At 33.6% G+C, this 17759-nt stretch overlaps 2 protein-coding genes across 6 annotated transcripts; both read right to left on the bottom strand.

The window, feature by feature from the left end:
• Window positions 1–569: 569 nt before the first annotated feature.
• On the bottom strand, window positions 570–6048 carry LOC18052470 (homeobox-leucine zipper protein MERISTEM L1). 5 transcript variants are annotated; one of them, XM_024191550.1, is made up of 12 exons: window positions 5827–6048; window positions 5182–5496; window positions 4356–4596; window positions 4140–4257; window positions 3280–3873; window positions 3053–3154; window positions 2761–2961; window positions 2482–2656; window positions 2091–2362; window positions 1831–1926; window positions 1338–1723; window positions 570–1141 (listed from the first exon to the last, which is right to left on the bottom strand). In XM_024191550.1, exons 3-11 carry the CDS (start codon window positions 4577–4579, stop codon window positions 1349–1351), a joined length of 2157 nt encoding a protein of 718 aa, XP_024047318.1. In that variant the 5' UTR covers window positions 4580–4596; window positions 5182–5496; window positions 5827–6048; the 3' UTR covers window positions 570–1141; window positions 1338–1348. The 5 variants fall into 5 exon arrangements, with proteins under 5 accessions (XP_024047318.1, XP_006449077.1, XP_006449076.1 ...); XM_006449014.2 differs by having other exon boundaries at window positions 570–1131; window positions 4356–4626; XM_006449013.2 differs by having other exon boundaries at window positions 4356–4626.
• Window positions 6049–14985: 8937 nt separating this feature from the next.
• LOC18052472 (COBRA-like protein 10) lies at window positions 14986–17101 on the bottom strand. The gene is made up of 2 exons (XM_006449016.2): window positions 16540–17101; window positions 14986–16406 (listed from the first exon to the last, which is right to left on the bottom strand). Exons 1-2 carry the CDS (start codon window positions 17099–17101, stop codon window positions 14986–14988), a joined length of 1983 nt encoding a protein of 660 aa, XP_006449079.2.
• Window positions 17102–17759: the final 658 nt, after the last annotated feature.

Here is a 17759-nt window from a genome sequence, read left to right on the forward strand (position 1 = left end):
ATCGGCTGGTGTAGCTATGATCGTTTTGGTGGTTCCACTTAACACTACTTGTATAGTTATCAATATGTTGAAATTGATCTGGCAACTGCTTGATTTCAAGTAGTTTGATATTAGAATCCACTGCTACAAACTTCCCATTTTTGTATGCAATGCCTGCAGTTAAAAAGTTGTCTCAATGCATCAAAATCCCTTGAGCAAGAGTGAACAAAAACAATGGCATTGATTACAGATAATGCCGATAGCATGGATGGCAATTTTTGTACCCAATCCTAAAAGATTGCAAATTTATACAAGCGCTAAGCAGAGCTTTGTCATCATGAACTTTTGATCCCTATATTCAAAGTAGTTTTCCAATTATTATAGGTTTTCCACATGTTACATGCTTCAAAATTATAGGTACAGTTCAATCAGATTGGTTATACTAGAAGTAATTGATACTAGCATAAAAACACTGCATAACATTTCTCACAAGATTTGCCTTTATACGCTGAATATTCAATTGCTTGTCATAGAGGATGATTATGGCATTCCGTTGTGTGCTTTTAAGCTTCGTAATCATCGGGGGTCAATGAGGCATGTGTTGCAATCAGAAATTTTAAGTATATACTTAAGCCTAGGGCCTAGGGCTGTAAATGAGCTTCTAAACTGATTTGAAAACCAAATGAAGTCACCAAGTAGGGCACACAACCAGAACTAATCACTGCATATCTACCCAAAAAAACATATTCCAATAATTTTCATTGGTGTGAGCTTCAACATTCAAAGCTCTGTCCAATTACAGCTCACTAAGGACTCATACGCTTGAAACAAAAGAAACGATTAGACAATTAGACGATAGTTCCTACTAGATCATTGGCACTACTCTAATTAGCACTAAACAAAAGAAGAAAAGGTGAAATGTGGAGTTATTCTAACATACATATATATCAAGGTCATAGTTCACTTTCATCTTTGTTTGGCGAAGTCAATGCCCGAACCCTTTACCCTTGCAAGGTGAGGTGCCTTTTGATTGCTGCTCTGGCCGAAAGAAACATCACAAAGCAAGGATTATGTAAGGTGCGTTCTTGACTTCTTCTCTTCCTAACAATTTTGAAGCGAACACCATATTACTGCCAGTTTCTTCTCTTCCTGCTGCAATACACTGGATAGGAAACAAAAAGCTGATCAATTGTCAATTCTAGCAATTAGAGCCTGCCTAATTTATTAAAAATACTTATCAACGATTGTTCATGCCGTTATTAATTAATATTTCCTCAACATATTTAAAGTCAAACATTCTACTAATTAAAAAGACATGCAATGACATATTGATGGATCGGTTTGTGGGATTCACTCACCGCATGTCAGATTATCTGCATGATGCATTATCTGTCATAACTGCAGCCTTGATCCTTTCAACAGTACACTTGATTAGACTGTTCACAGTTGCCACAGATCCAAGAGAGAGTTTTGCCGTTGGAACTGAGTCAACTAGGATCTGAAATGCAACGGTAAGCAGAGAACCACCGGAACCAACCTCAAGAATTCCTCCTCCATTAAGTCCTGGGCCATCAGGAAGTATGGCAAAACCCGACGGCAGAAGTGCAACATAATCTGGGTCACCCCCACTCAAGACCATATTCATTGCCACTATATCAACAGGAGCATAAATCACATATGAGCCAGTGGAATCAGTGCAGCTCTCTTGTAGAACCAGCATGTTGCTCTGGCTTGAATTTGCGCTCTGATGTCATTTTGACAATTCAAAATTTGTGTTAGAATTAGTGAGATAGAGTTCATTTTTTATGTTCATGAGCTATGTCTAAGGAAAAACAATCCGCTGCTACTTACATTAACACGCAACAAAGAAACACAATTTCCTGGATCACGTCCATTTGCAATGTGAGCCATTTCTTGAACTAGGCCACCATTGGATAGGATATCCCACTGGGAATTGGGAACAAAAAGGGGATAGGTGTTAGTCGGACACTCGGACATGATCGAATGAGATCATTTAACCCATTTATTTATTGCAAATTGAATGCTCGTGATTAAACAGTTGAAACTGAGAACAAGTAATTAAGGATTAATGAATTAATATATGTATATACCTCACTTCGAGAGTTCTCATCCCGAAGGAAATCGAAAATCCTCCTGGGTGGAACTGGAATCCAGAAGGAAGTTGCAGCACTTAGCACAATGCCAGGAGGCCTCCCTGGATCATCCATACTCTTTCTGGTCATGACCCTCACATCATCAGAACCAGTTGCTGATAATGTCGTCCAAGCGTGAGCGGTTGAAGCACCAACACCAGTACAAAAGCTAGTCACCATCCTTTCTGCCAACTTCAGCATACTCTTCCTTCCTTCTGGGCTTGTTATCACTGTTTGACAAAATTCAAAACCCCAATGAACTATACTCTTTATTCAGCTTTTTTAAATAAGTTTACTAACACATAGAGAAGAATATATCTGTGTGCTAGCGTGTTTGTGTATTAATTACCACAAAGATCTCCGGCTGGAATGTTATTGGCCATTGAACTTGCCAGTCGTTCACATTGTCTATCTAATGTAGCCACCCAACGCTTTGCACCGAATGCTAGCCCAGAATTAACTAGAGGCTTGTAGATATTGTGGACAGATCTATCATCCACCTCTACATGTTCCACCCATATAACCTGACGAGCCATGAAATTATGGCACAATTAAGATAATTGATCTCCTGTATAATGAGATTTATAATATCCAGAAAATAACTCGGTATTCAAGTAAAAATAGACACCTTGGAGTAGCCATTTGGCAGTTCTTGGATTAAACAACCCGATGGTCTTCTTCTACATTTTGATATCGGGCTAGGGCGTAAGTTGTCTAAGGAAACATCAACAACTGCCCAAGTACCATCAGAGTGTTGTTTACAGTACCTCACAAAATAATTTTCCCGAGTAGGGACAAGAGGAGATGGGACCTGGAACTCAGCTGTCATCTACAAAAGAAATATGAAATGTTAGGTATGACAAGTTAATTGAACCAATCACTGCATAAAATTGAAAACTTTATAAGTACTTAATTGTTACCACTTGCAAGGCTCCATTGTAGTTTCCTGCTACTCCAGTTGATAGGACCTCTATGGTCATAGCTCTTGAAACAATACCGCAAAACACACTTGACCATTGATTCTGAAAGAACATTCAATAAATCATATATATATATATATATATATATATATATATATATAGCTTGATGATCTAATATTTGGGCAAAGTAAAAACAAACTTAAGGAGAAGAGAATTAATAAACTTGCCACATCCATGAGAATCTCAACAAGGTTAACATGATTCATAATGACAACAGTGGATTCCCTTGAAGCTTCAGATCTTAACGCCAAAGGCCCGATTCCCCTAGGGAAAGTTCTCAAGTATTCATCTTCGTTTAGCACCTGATCAGTCCACAAAGGGTCACCAGCTTGAGCCATCCTCAAAAATTCCTCCATTGCTGCGACTGCAAGCTCAACAATCATAGGCTTATCAGCTTCACTAGGTCCAGAAATTGACCTAATAAGATCACAACCTCCATACATCTCTCCCACAAAGCCCGATTGTGTCCCGAGATTGGTAAACCCGAGATCAAGAGAACGGGGAGTTAAATGAGGAAAAGAAGACAAGGGCTTGCCAACATATTTGGCAGCAATTCCTGATATCCTATCAATCTCTTCTCTTAAACGAGCATTCTCGATTCTCAAATGTTGCTCATCAAAGGACATTTCACCAAGAGCTGCTGGGCCTCCGCAGTTGGGGCAAGTGGCATTGCCAAGGGCTTCTTTGTATCTGTTATTCTCGGCTCGAAGTTTTTCATTCTCAGCCTTCAATATTTGATTCTCGTGGCGCTCATGTTGAGCCTGTATTGGGGGACCAAAATAATAATAGTAATAAAAAAATAACCAGATGAAATAATCACATATGTATATGCCAAAAACACTAGCATAATATATATCAATAGTTGAAAGTCAATGGAGAGATGTTTTAGAGTTTTTGAACATGGAAATCTTTTAGGAAATGATTTCTTTCTTGAAAGAGTTATGATAGATGTACAAAATGTTATTAAAGCATTGAATATTTTCACATGAATGCTATTTATATGTGGATAGCCATATAGGAGCGTTACCTTCATCTGGGTGCGCTTGTTTTGGAACCAAAATTTGACCTGTAAAGGCTCTAACCCTAACTCACGGCTCAGCTCCTTTCTTTGCTTATCATCTGGGTGAGGACACTCCTTGAAGAAACTGAGAAAACAAATAAAGCAGCGCATAAGAAATAAAACAAACAATCACAATAACAAGCAAGAGAAACGAATGAAAAGTCAGACGAGACTGCAGCTTACGCTTCCATTTCCTGGATTTGACGCTGAGTGTGGCGGTGGTAACGCTTCCTTTTGGGGTGTTGGCTAGGATCTTGATCATCACCAGAAGGAGCTTCCATTTCAGTGGTTTCAGTGCCGGATTTTGTTTCGTAGTCATCCTCTTTGAGCTTTCCCAAATCACTCTCAGAGCTTCTCCTTGTCATATCGAACATATGATGACTCTCAAACGTGTTTGGCTGAAACATTTTGACTAATCCCTATACTGTATATTTATTGCTGCAAAGTTATTGATCTGCCAACAAAATACAAGAAGACTAAGCATACATAAATATATTTGTTAAGTCCAGTGAATTGAAGGACATATATATATAGAGAGAGAGAGAGAGAGTACAGTAGTAAGGAAGAACAAGGAAAATCTGTGCATTTAAACAAACTATATATATGTAGGGCAAGAGATGATTTTTGTGTTCAAGTACAAAGAAGGCTCATGTACAGCTCTCTTTCTCTCTCCTCTATCGAAATAAATAAATATCGAAGGAATCCTATTTTATCGACAAGGATTTTGCTTGTAGTAACTTTTAGTACATATGCTTAACCCAAGTATACCATTCTAATTGATCCCAATTACATGAAAATAAAGACATTTATGTGGATCCAAAACCAAAAAGAAACAGAAATGTATAAATGTATGCATCCTGTTGTTTATCATTAATTCGCCCAAACTTTTCAACTAAAGATATATAACAATCTAAGGGGCATGATTGCTGAAAGAGTTATTATTTGTTATATGGAGAGGTGCAGCAAAAAAAAAAATATTTTTAAACAAAGGAAAATGAAGAAAACATACCTATTGAGTTGTGGAGAGACCTAATTCTTCACTCTTCGAGCGGCGGTTGGCGAATTTCCAGAAGCATTTTTCATAACTAAACTTGAAGCCCTAACCAGCAGTACTAGTAGCATACATCTCTATCACTTTATCTTCTTGTTAAGATTTTGAGATTGGTTTCTTAAGATTGTCGCTAGTGAGGCGCAGCTCTCTGGTCTTCACTGAGCAAGCTGACGAGATTTTACCAAGTTTCAAAGTAGCGAAAAAGACTGTTGTTTTGGTCTTTATAAAAAAAAAGCCTTCAGTCTTTGCTCATCTACGTGCCAAGAGAAGATACTAGATATAGCCGGAAAAATACAAGAAAGAGTTGACACACTATTAGAAGAATCTCTTTGACACTCCGATATCATACAACCCAAAAAAAAAAAAATGAAGAAGAAGAAGAAGAAAAAGATTTATAACGCTCCACTTTGATATATAATCTCGCTGTATCCCACTTCTCCCTTTCTCTCTCTGCAAATTTATAACGGATACTACACTAGCTAAAATTAATAGATATGAAGGAAATAAATATATCAATGAATCTTATACTATAATACATGTTAACAACAAGATATTACAAAACAAAAAAGGGTTTAAATATATTCTGTTGGTGTAATGACTTACCGGAAGACCACTTATGAGTTAGCTGTAGTGATAGTGAGCTTGTCAAAGAGAAGAGGAATACAAAGAGAAGAGGAAAAAGGGCACACAAGAAGAGAGAAACGGACGAGAAAAAAGAGGAGATTAAAAAAATATTCAAACAAAAGAGTGTGTGTGAACAAGGGAAATGGAAAGGAACAGGTGTAGAGTGGAGGACGTAATGGCAGCAAAGGAGTTATTGCAGAGCGTATAGAGATGGTGTAATAGCATTTATGGCTGGTGAGAAGAGTTATTGCGTTAAGGAGAAGAGAAACCATCTCCTTTCTTTTGTATAAATTTTCATTTCTAGTTGTTGCCTATTGGCAAGGCTAAGATGAGATGAATTTTAAATTACAGTTTCAATATTATATACTACTAATAACTTATTTACGAATATGAATCTAATATTAAGCTGAGTTAGATGTTAAATTTTTTAATTAAGATTTTTACACTTTATGAAAATATAAAAAAATTATTATTCCATCTAATATAATAATGTAATGTTATTATTCTATTAAACCATATCAAAAAAAATATTTATTCCACTGCTATACCTCACCGCCAGCCTGTTCATAATTAATTAATACCTTATGGTTGATATAGAATTTGCGTCGTCTTTGGTGATGCTAGTAGATGCTAGTAGAGTAGAGAAGGTAACAACAAAGGAGTTATTGCAATTCGTGTGGAGGTGTAGCAATTGCATTTATGGCTGGTGAAAGAGGTGTTATTGCAAGAGAGAGACAGAGAGAGAGAGGGTTGAGAGATTAATCGTCCATATATCTTTTCAAATTTGTTCTAAATTGCTTAAAACATAATTTAACAATTCACTGTTACATTGTCAGAATTTTGGTAGTTATTATGATTACATTTATACATGAACCCATTAATACATGTATATACATTTTCGTACGTGATAATTATAAGCCGAATCCATTGCTTCGCCATATAGCATGCATAGGTTATCTTCAAAGGTCGGAGGAGTAATGACGTCTAAAATTTGCAGTCTGGCCACGTAGTCAAGGATTGAAAAGGATTTTTCAGCATTTATATATATTATCACGTTTCTATATAAAAAGATAGCCAAAAAAAAATATATTGGAAGAAGATGCTCAATATTTTAGGCATGGAACGTCAATATTTTTGAGAATTCAATGTCAATCGCTTCTCAATAATTTCATTAATTAATAAGACATGATGTTCTTATTGATTAACAAATTTAAATAGGTCCTTAAGAAAAATAAATGACAAATATTTTGCTCGACTAATTTCCTTTTTTTTATGGACATAAAACTGAAATTTCAGTAACTAAAAACTATCACTAATAGAAAATTATCAATTTTATAATTAAATATAAAATGAAGTGAATTGATGAACGTGGCTATAAAAAATTCAAAACTGTAAGAATTCCTTTTTATTTTTTTATTTTTTTTGTTTCACAATTCAGTGATCTGTGTGTGTATTCTGTAATTGGTTTCTCTTGGACAGGAGATCAAGAAGAAACACCTCTTGATTAAGAGACAAAAACTTTATAGAATAGAGGAAATACAACCAGAATACTACAGTCTATGGCATGTATAATTTTATTTAATATAACTACAACCTAATACATACATGATGCTCCACAAAACTCAGTTGTTTTCCACTTTCTTATAGTTCCAAATAAATTTCAACCAAAAAGCAGGCCATGAGATTGTTACAATTTTCAAGAGTCTGGTTTCAAAAGCCAAACGCTACATTTAATTTCTAGGAAGGTATCCATAATTCTTCATACAAACCAGGGAATGGGTAGTGATTAATGGCCCGAAAGGCTTTTGACTTTTGAGTCATTTTGTTGGACCGACCAATGATTATAGTTTCGTTTTATTTAATTTTGTTCTTTTCTCTAATGGCGCATTTGGTGCTCCGATCACCGTTGGGCACATGGGATTATGGTTTTAATGTATTTTCCAAATTAGTTATTGATCGGAATCAATATCATTTATTTTGTTGGGCTTTTGGTTTGGTTTTAATAAAATTAGTTGAAAGAAACGATGAACGCAATAGTACATTTAGGTAAAGAGTAAATATATCAACTTTAATTTCACAGGAACTTTTGTTTATGAGTACGTACTTTCGGGATATTAATCTTTTGCTCCTTATTTCCATTTTAGCGCGGTCATCAGTAATCACAATGATGCATCCTTATCATTATGTACAATTCTATTACACGCTTTCTTTTAAGAAAGCTTCTAATTCCATCTTTCATTCGTTAGTTAACCCCCCTAAAAGTGCTTGTAGTAAATCCGGGGTTATACTACTTAGAATGGCTTTCTCATATTGTGCAATTTTTTCCAGTGGCATTCGATCACAGAACCCATTAACAGCTGCATAAATGACTAGAATTTGTTTTTCAATTGGAAGCGGCGCATATTGCGGCTGTTTCAGTACTTCTGTAAGCCTTGCACCTCTATTGAGTAATGCCTGAGTCGCAGCATCAAGGTCTGACCCAAATTGAGCAAAGGCGGCCACTTCGCGATATTGTGCCAACTCCAGTTTTAAACTACCGCAGACTTTTTTCCTAGCTTTCAACTGAGCGGCAGCTCATGTAAATAAAAATGAAATTATCTTGCAATGCAGCAGCGTTTATAGCAAGGTCATATGTAAGTAGTACAGTCATTTTCATAATCTTGCATACCAAAGTCCTTGGATTCCCGCCTTAGTCGATTCGAATCATATATATATATATATTTATCACTCGTATCTCCATAAAGTCGATCGCATAATGTGTAAGAGTCTGACTCGTGCATAATTGCCCTGAATTTGCATCTGCAGGCTGTCTTGGACCAGGCACGTGAGGGAATTACCTGTTTGTATACACACTTGCATGCCGGACTGCATATATTACTAAAATTGGGTAGAGGTACAACTGTTCCAAATTTTATTCTTACTTTATATGAACCTCCCAAGCGATAGACTGATAAACCATACAATTTAAAATTAACTTTAGGTGAATTAACACTCTATTAGTGAAATAAAAGTTGATAATATTTAATAAATAAAGTAACAAATTTGAACAAAGTAGTAAGGATATGACTTAGGTTTTTGATCAAATAAATATGAAGCAAACTTACCTTAATTTTTATTTAATTGATATGAGTTCCATATCATTTAATTTATTGGTTCCACTAACAGGATCCATTACACCTACTTAATGCAAGGTTCCTCAATATGCTAAGATGGTATACCCACCCTACACAATTCTTTTTCTATCTAGATGATGAAGATCATAAGGCAATATATACATCAGATGGGACCAAGACAACAAAATAAATGGTCACAGTTTTACACTTCCAGATCGATTACTGTTATCATCATCAAAGATTATGTTGCGTGTATGCAGAGTCAATTGATCTGTCTTATAATGTGAGCATGCAGGGCATTAATTATGAATTTATTAGAAATTTCATAATAAGGAGAAATTATGTACTACATCAGAAATATCATATTAACAATACAACAAGTAAATGATTTTATGACATATGTGTATTTATTTTTAAAAACTTTTATAGCTAATTTTATTAAATTCAATTACAATGTCATAAGGGTCTCCACTTTTAGCTAACTGCATCCGTATGTCCGTAATAGGAAGACTAAGAATCTCAATTTGGTTCCATTTGTTGCTAGTCTGCTTTATTAATGACATTTAAAAACAATTTCAATTTTGTTCATGATTAGGATCGATTTGTCTTCTGTACTGGCTTTGCAATTGCTTGGTTGCACTTAGCCCTTTTTTTTTTTCTTTTTTAATGATAATAAGGAATGTAGATAGAGTACTTAATTTATACATTAATGATATGTGATGCCATGTAATCAGTTATAAGAAAAGCTTATTTTAGTGGACCAAGGGGTATTTTTTAGAGGATATATACAGAATATGATATAAATACTCATTGAGTGATTGAATTTGCAATTGAAAATAAATAGCTCTGCTATATAAGAATATATAGTCTAAATCACATATATAATATAAGTAACCCATTGTGAAGGGAAAAAGAACGCTAATTCTAAATTTATTTTAAAACTGAAATTTATTATAGTGGTGAATAGAGTTGGTGAGAAGATCCTATGGTATTAAAAACAACGTAAGAATGTATTCATGTCTCCCACCCACCGAAATAGTATCAATTATTTATTTTGTGTTGTCATATTGAAGCATAGCTTTTCTTTCTATATTTATATAGAAAATTCTATAATGCCGTAGTGAAAATTACCGCAGTAATACCGTGATAGACATAAATATTGTAAATTACATATAAAATTAGTAAATATAAGATAAACCAGTAAATTCAGACAAGATTATTAATTATTTAAAAAATTAACATTGTTTCTATAGAATTTTAGTGAAAAATATTTTATTCATTTACAAAAAATATTTTCTTTAAGTAAACAAAAAAAATTCTCATTAATTAAACAAAAAAGTTATACTAAAAAAAAGTGGAATAAGTTTTATTGAATTGGTTACCATAAATTCTATATTTATTTTAGGACATTTGTATATTTTTTTCCGATTTTCTATAATGATATCTATTTATTACACATGTTAATTAAGCGCAATTATTTATCTTGATGTGGATCAAGTAAAAACAAAATAAAAAAAATATTCTTATATTACTAGATACATAAATGATATATCAATAAAATTTTTTAGTATTATGCATACTTTATATATATAGTTTCAAAATTTTTACTTCTATTTGGAGACCATTTAAAGTTGTTATTGAGGAAGTACAAAAAGATGAAAAATAACTTCACCTTACAACAATTATGAAAGATATTAAAATAATATTTTTTTAAAATCCAATTTTGAGCATAAATTTCATCATTAATAAAAGCATCACATGTATACATAAATGCAAAACTAACATTATTCAATTTAAAATTCAATAAATATAAAAGGTAATAAATATTATAACGAGTTTTAATTTTACAATTGTGAATTTTTTTTACAGTAACAATTAATTTACTTATTTTATCTTTTATTCATAAGTTTTAGGTATAATCTACAATTTTTTATGTTTTATTTTCCATTTAATGTTGATATACTTACTTTTTGTTATATTTATAAGTTTTTATTTTATTTACCAGTAATACATTAATTTACCAGTTTTATAGTAATTTACTTATTTTATCTTCCTTTTACAAGTCATATGTTTCATTTCCAAAATTTACATTTTATTTTGCAGTTATTGTTGATTTACTAATTTTATGTTATATTTGCAAGTTGTTGTTTTGTTTACTAGTAATACATTAATTTACTAGTTTATATTAATTTATTTGTTTTACATTCCTCTTACAAGTCTTATGTTCCATTTCCAAAATTTATGTTTTATTTTGCACTTAATGTTGATTTACTTGTTTTATGTTATATTTATAAGTTTTCATTTTATTTACCAATAATACATCAGTTTACTAGTTTTATAATAATTTACTTATTTTGCCTTCCTTTTACAAGTCTTATGTTTCATTTCCAAAATTTATATTTTATTTTATAGTTGGTGTTGATTTACTAGTTTTATGTTATATTTGTAAGTTTTTGTTTTGTTTACTAGTAATACATTAATTTACTAGTTTATATTAATGTACTTGTTTTACCTTCCATTTACAAGTCTTATGTTCAATTTCTAAAATTTATGTTGTATTTTGTGTTTAATGTTGTCTAGTTTTATGTTATATTTGTAAATTTTTGTTTTATTTACTAGTAATACATTAATTTATTAGTTTTATAGTAATTTACTTGTTTTACATTCTATTTACAAGTCTTTTGTTTCATTTTCAAAATTTATGTTTTATTTTATAGTTAATGTTAATTTACTAGTTTTAAGTTATATTTGCAAGCTTTAGTAAACAATACATCAATTTACTAGTTTTATATTAATTTTCTTGTTTTATTTCCTATTTACAAATCTTATGTTTAATTTCTAAACTTTATGTTTTATTTTGCACTTAATGTTGATTTATGAGTTTTATGTTATATTTGTAAGTTTTTGTTTTATTTACTAATAATAAATTAATTTACTATTTTTATATTAATTTACTCATTTTTCTTTACATTTACAAGTCTTATGTTTAATTTCTAAAATTTAAGTTTTATTTTACAGTTAATGTGAAGTTTGAGAAGATTTTGATTTATCTATAATGAGCTGTTTTTATTTTATTATATATATATAACTTCATTATATCTTTTGTTCAGCCATTTAGTATGATATCATTTTAATATTAAATTTAATTAGGATAAAAAAAATTGAGATATCTACCATTACTCAATCAAAGTATAAAAGAATGAAAAAAATTAATACCAAAAAAAATAATTATATAACTCTTAATTTTCAATCAATTTACAATTCGAAGAGACCCAAAGTGAATCTAATGTTGTGCTTAAATTCTAAACAGAAGAAAAATTAACTGGGGAATGCGAACATTTGATCATGGATTTAGGTGTAAAATGATTCACACTCCTTGTTAATACTCTCGAACAATTAAAAGTTGTATACAAAAACTTGCCAAAGATATGAAAAATTATTTGGATGGTAATATATATACAACAATTTTCTTATCTTTAAAAATAATCTTGGAATTTGGGACGACAAAAAAATATTATCGAAACGTGATATTTATCGTTACACCCCATACTTGCTAAACGTTTCAATTTATTGTCTGACTCACGGTACCATGAATAACGTAGGAGCCTTGGTTAAAAGCCTTATGTACTTGAAGAAATTTCGTAATAATATTGTTGGATGTTGATGCATCACACTAGCTTTTCAATGTTCAAATTTTAAGGATATTATTATATTGAAGCTGCTGTTACCAATATTTGGTAAAAGAAAATCTAAATGGGCCACTTGATACCTCTTCCGAAGTTGAACGGTTGTTGTTCAAATAAATGTTCACCTTACTTTCTCTGACTCAATAGCTTATATTAATTAAAAAAAAAAATTGAAAGCGAGACACCAACTTCTTTTATTACAAAGACAAATATTTTAATGAACCAACAACTATAAGCTTCTAATAGTAATTCATACGGAATAAATCTACGTAGTATATATGTACCAACTATATAAGAAAATTCAATGTTATAATTATAACTCAACTTTTGATTCGCAAACTGAATCAATAATTTGGCTTTGGATGACGATAGAGATGTCACAGGAACTAGAGCTGGTTGCTTTCTGTTTGAAATATTTTAGCACGATTACTTCTCCATGCAAGGTTGTTGTTGAACTAAAATTCATAACTCCACTTAAAATATCACCCAAAAAGTTGGAATTCGATATCAACTTATCTGCGAAAATAGTAAGTGATGAGCTTATGTTTTGCTTCCCTCGTGCTGGAATTCTGCCATCTTCAACTGGTGCTTCGGCTACCACAACGCCACGGTAGCTAACATAAGCTGTACCGTTTTGATACTTGAAGCCTCCATAGTTTCGATTATCAACTGTGACAACTACCCCCAGTGTCACATTTAGCTGTATCGTAGGAAAAAATAGCAGATTGATTTTTTCTAGGTCTACGGGTTTGGCTGTAATCTTGGGTTCTTTAGGCTTAAAGAGTGTGAAAAACAAGATGGTTAACACAATTAAGACTATGATTAAGAGTATTGAAGTGATTCCACAGCAACACTTTAGGCATTTACTAGACCTTTTTCCGCATACCATGATTTCCTTTTTCCCTCAACTGGGAGTCCGAGAATTTGGAGATTGAAAGCATGTGGGTGTTAGCTTTTTTGTAGTTGAAACAATAATAGAGACACAGAAGTGTTTTAGTTTGGCTGGAATTACATTAGAATCTCAGAAGTCAGAACCTGTCCTTGTCAAATCGTGGCAACAATTAGAAAGCGGTTATTGCTGGCCTTAGATTAGAATATCAGAAATATCTTTATCAGATTGGAGAACAAGTTGAACATGGGGATTATTTCAAGATGGAGATGAAAGCAATGGTAGGGTAGTTTTGAAATGTAGTTGTGGAAATTCAATTTAATTGAGTTGTCAGGCTGTACCAAATTAAAAATTTACTGCCTAGCTAGATAGCTATTTTCTGCTGCTGGAATTTAACTGATTCATCAATTTTACATTTATTTGTTTGTTTGATATATTTTCACTCTAAAATATATATGGTGAAATAACATCTGCATACCTGATTTTCTGAAAAAAAAAAATTAGTACATAGTTTTTATGTTTTCCAATAGGTCATTACAATCATAAAAATAATAATTTTGTTGCTCGAATTGCAAATATATTCTTTAGTTGTCTACTCTTTCTTTCCCACTCATCTACATCACAGTACTGTCTCTAGACTTTTCACCACTCTTTGTTGTAATCCAAAATGTAATAGTAAGAGTATCAATTAAGTCTCCCTTAAATCAATGATATAAAAGAATCACAAACATTTGACTTAAACTTAATAATATCCATCACTAAGATGAACTGATTCAGTATTATTAACAATAGTCCTTTCTAATATCTCTTGAAATGTCTTATAAGCCTATGCACAAGAATAATAAAACATGCAATGAATTTTGACATATGGATATAAATAGATCACTTATGGACTTTTGATGGATTAGAAAGAATCCTTGGATATAGAATCATAGGTTAGTGGATGGTGACAAAATGGAAAAAGAGAAATTTTCCCTTCAACCTTGATTAATATTTTATGACCGAAAGGAGCTATATGAAGTGATTTTGCAAACTATGCACTTTTTTGCTGTTTCGCCAAAATGCAGGCCCGGATGTCGTAATAGCTGAGCCGTGGAAACGGGGAAGTGGGCTGATGCTATTGGCTATTTTGATATTTTATACTGGACTGAAGCCCAAGGGCAGACATCCCCAATAACTTTAGTTCTCAGTCAGAACGGTGGATTGGAAAACTTTAATCACAGGCCAGCTGGATCTTCCTATGCCAAATTTAGTCCATTCCTAACCAAATAGTCCAAAAACTGAAAATGAATTTTCGGCTCCTTTTCCAGAAAGAAAGCAAAAAATCACTATTTTGTACGTTGAAAAGGAAGCCTAAGTTTTTATGTTCAAACATAAAAATTGGACAGCTTGGCAAACTCGGGAGCTTGAATCATTTCCATCTACTAATGCGCATGTACAAAAACCTGACTCAGAGAAAAGGAAAAACCAACCTTATTTGATGAGCAAAAAAATGACATAGTGTGAGGACAAAAACTTGCACCATATTTACATGCAATCGATTTCCTTCTGCAATTGGAAGTCTTTTAGGAAGTGCACATTCTTCCCCATTAAAAAGAACTTTGGAAGGGAACCCATCTCCTCCTGGTACATTGATGTTTGGTGTTTTTGACTTGGTGAAAGTTAAAACAGACTGTTGCTTTCCCGGGACCTTCATAGCTGTTGCTGTTTCATTTGTTTCTCCAAGCAAATAATTTGCCCCCGCTAAGCCCTGAAAGAATATCGTGTTGTTCAATTGACGAAGAAATGTGCCATTGAATGAGTAAAACTTTTCATATCCAAGTGCAGCTTTCTTCAGCTGAATTGCAGTGAACCAATTCTCAAAGTTCATTCTTTCCCAATTGAATAACGTCACTCTAGCTGACCATCCACCTTTGTAGTCTGTTGAAACGTGCCAATTTATGCTAACCCCACAGTTGTCCCCGCACGGCAGTGGTCTCGGAACATGAAATTTTTTCATGCCTGCCCATGCTTTTGCTTTTATCGTTCTATTTTCGAAAGGAACAAGAATCGCTTCTGCTGGCAGAAGCAACGCTGGTGCTTCAGGATTGCATTTTTTCGTGTCAGGACAGCCACAAGCACAGGTGTTGCAAGGGATAACAGATTCGTTGTAGTAAGCAGAGAAGGAAACACAGCATCTTGATTTCCCTTTTGTTGGCTTTGTGATATTGCAAACGATTTGCCAGCTTGCTAGCGCTGATTTTGTAGCTTGAAGTCCACTAGGGTCAGGAGTTTTTGTTGGATCAACCCTTATGGGCTGGCCACATTTATAATCTGGATTAAGAGTACCAACTATTTTCCATTTTTCAGGAGGGTAAAAGGCTGTTCTGTTCAGATCCGGTGGAAGTTTGAACACTTGCACTAGAAACACCGACTTTGATTGACTCGGATCCATGATTGTTGGCAACAGGCTGCCGTTTCTGCAACAATATGGTATCTTTCCAACTTCTGTGTCATTTGCTCTCTCTCGAGGCAAGTCAGAAATTGTTGGCCTCTTTTCGCAGTTCATGACTTTAGAAAAATCCATGTCTGCATAATATGTTCCAGCAGGACCATAGAGGCAACCTGAGTAGTCTATGTTTCTAGTGTAAGCTCCTTTCATTGTGTATATGAATTCGCCTCTCATCCATTCCCAAGTTAAGTTCCAATGATCGAGACGTCCTAGAGGACTTTTGTTCTCTAATGTTACTTGAGCAAGATAATTATTTGCATAGGACTGCGTTACATCATAGGAGATTGAAAGATCACCATTTTGCCGCGGCAAGAACTTTGTTTTAACCTCTTTGGCCTTAAGCTTGGGATTCTTTTTGCAACATATGTGCATTGAGGTCTCTGTGGACGAAATTAAATTAAAACCGATAAACTTGGAGTGCAAGAAAAAGAGCAAATAGAAATTAAAGTACGATTGGTGATCGTATTTCATATGCAAGAAAAGAAAGAAATATGGATAGTTGTGTGTACTCACTCTTACGAGTTGGTGCTGGACATTGGTATCCATCATTAACAAGCTTTATAGTTTTAGGCATTGGAACCGCAGGTGGCTTGACGCCAAACTGAGTGCCACTTAAGTCAATTTTCGCTTGCATTTGAGTAAAATCTCCTGCTGTATCAATAGATGTCCTCAAATCTGCTTGAGGATTGCCAGAGAGGTAAGTCCCATTCCCAACAGCTGCAGGGAAGGATTCACCGTCCAATGAAACTGCTCCACTTGCAGAAACAAGAATCTCTTTGTGCTGAAATCCTATGAATATCTTCCATGCTTTGAGTTCATCTGCACCAGTGTTCACTACAGTTGCCGTAGCATGGAAGGTCCAAGATTGAGCTGTGGTATTCTTCACACGTGGATATCCTTTCGTTCGCGAAAGAAATTCATAGGACACATAGATTCCATTGCATTCCTCTACTTCTGGGGGTGGGGAAGCTGGTTCCTCCTCTTTAGGTTCATCGTAGTCTTGAGCAACACTTGCACGAATTTTTAGATAAATCAAAAGTAAGATGAACCTCAGCACTTTCCGTGACAATTTCATGACTTATTACTGAGATGAATCTGAAGATGTTAATGAATGAAAAAACATGGGGAATTTTCTATTGGTAAAAATTATTGAATTTTGAAGAAACTTGGTTTCGTTGAACAATTTGGATTTTACAGAGACACTGGAGAAAGAGAAAAATGTTTCAGAAAATTGTAATAGAGAAGCAAGTGATGGAGAAAAAGTCAGCTGAAACCTCAACCACTAAGTTGGCGAAGTATTTGGCTAGGGCTTGCAGCAATTAACGGTATTTTAAATATTTGAAAAACAGTTGTGATAAAAAGAATGACAACAATGTCCTCACCTCACTGTTTCAGATACTTCTCTTCAATCCTGGAGAGGCTGAGCCTCTGTTATCTCATTCTGGTCTGCATAAGCAATAGTTTCCTGGTGTTTATTTTTGGGTCCCATTTATTTTGGATCAATCAACTTCATTTTGTGAGGCTGACGATAAACTTGTCACATTTATCTTATCAACCTCAAAAATAAAAATAAATAAAGAAAGAAAAGTTTTGAAACATCGAATTTGAAGGGCAAACGGCCGACCTATAAGTTACTTTATATATGCTGATTTCTATGTGTCCATGGAGATTGAGCTTGAGAATGGATCTATACATGACCGCCAATATGTGGTTTAATCATTCAAGCTCATCTA

This window comes from Citrus clementina, unplaced genomic scaffold (assembly GCF_000493195.1).
Source record: "Citrus clementina cultivar Clemenules unplaced genomic scaffold, Citrus_clementina_v1.0 scaffold_2, whole genome shotgun sequence".
Classification (NCBI taxonomy): Eukaryota; Viridiplantae; Streptophyta; class Magnoliopsida; order Sapindales; family Rutaceae; genus Citrus; species Citrus x clementina.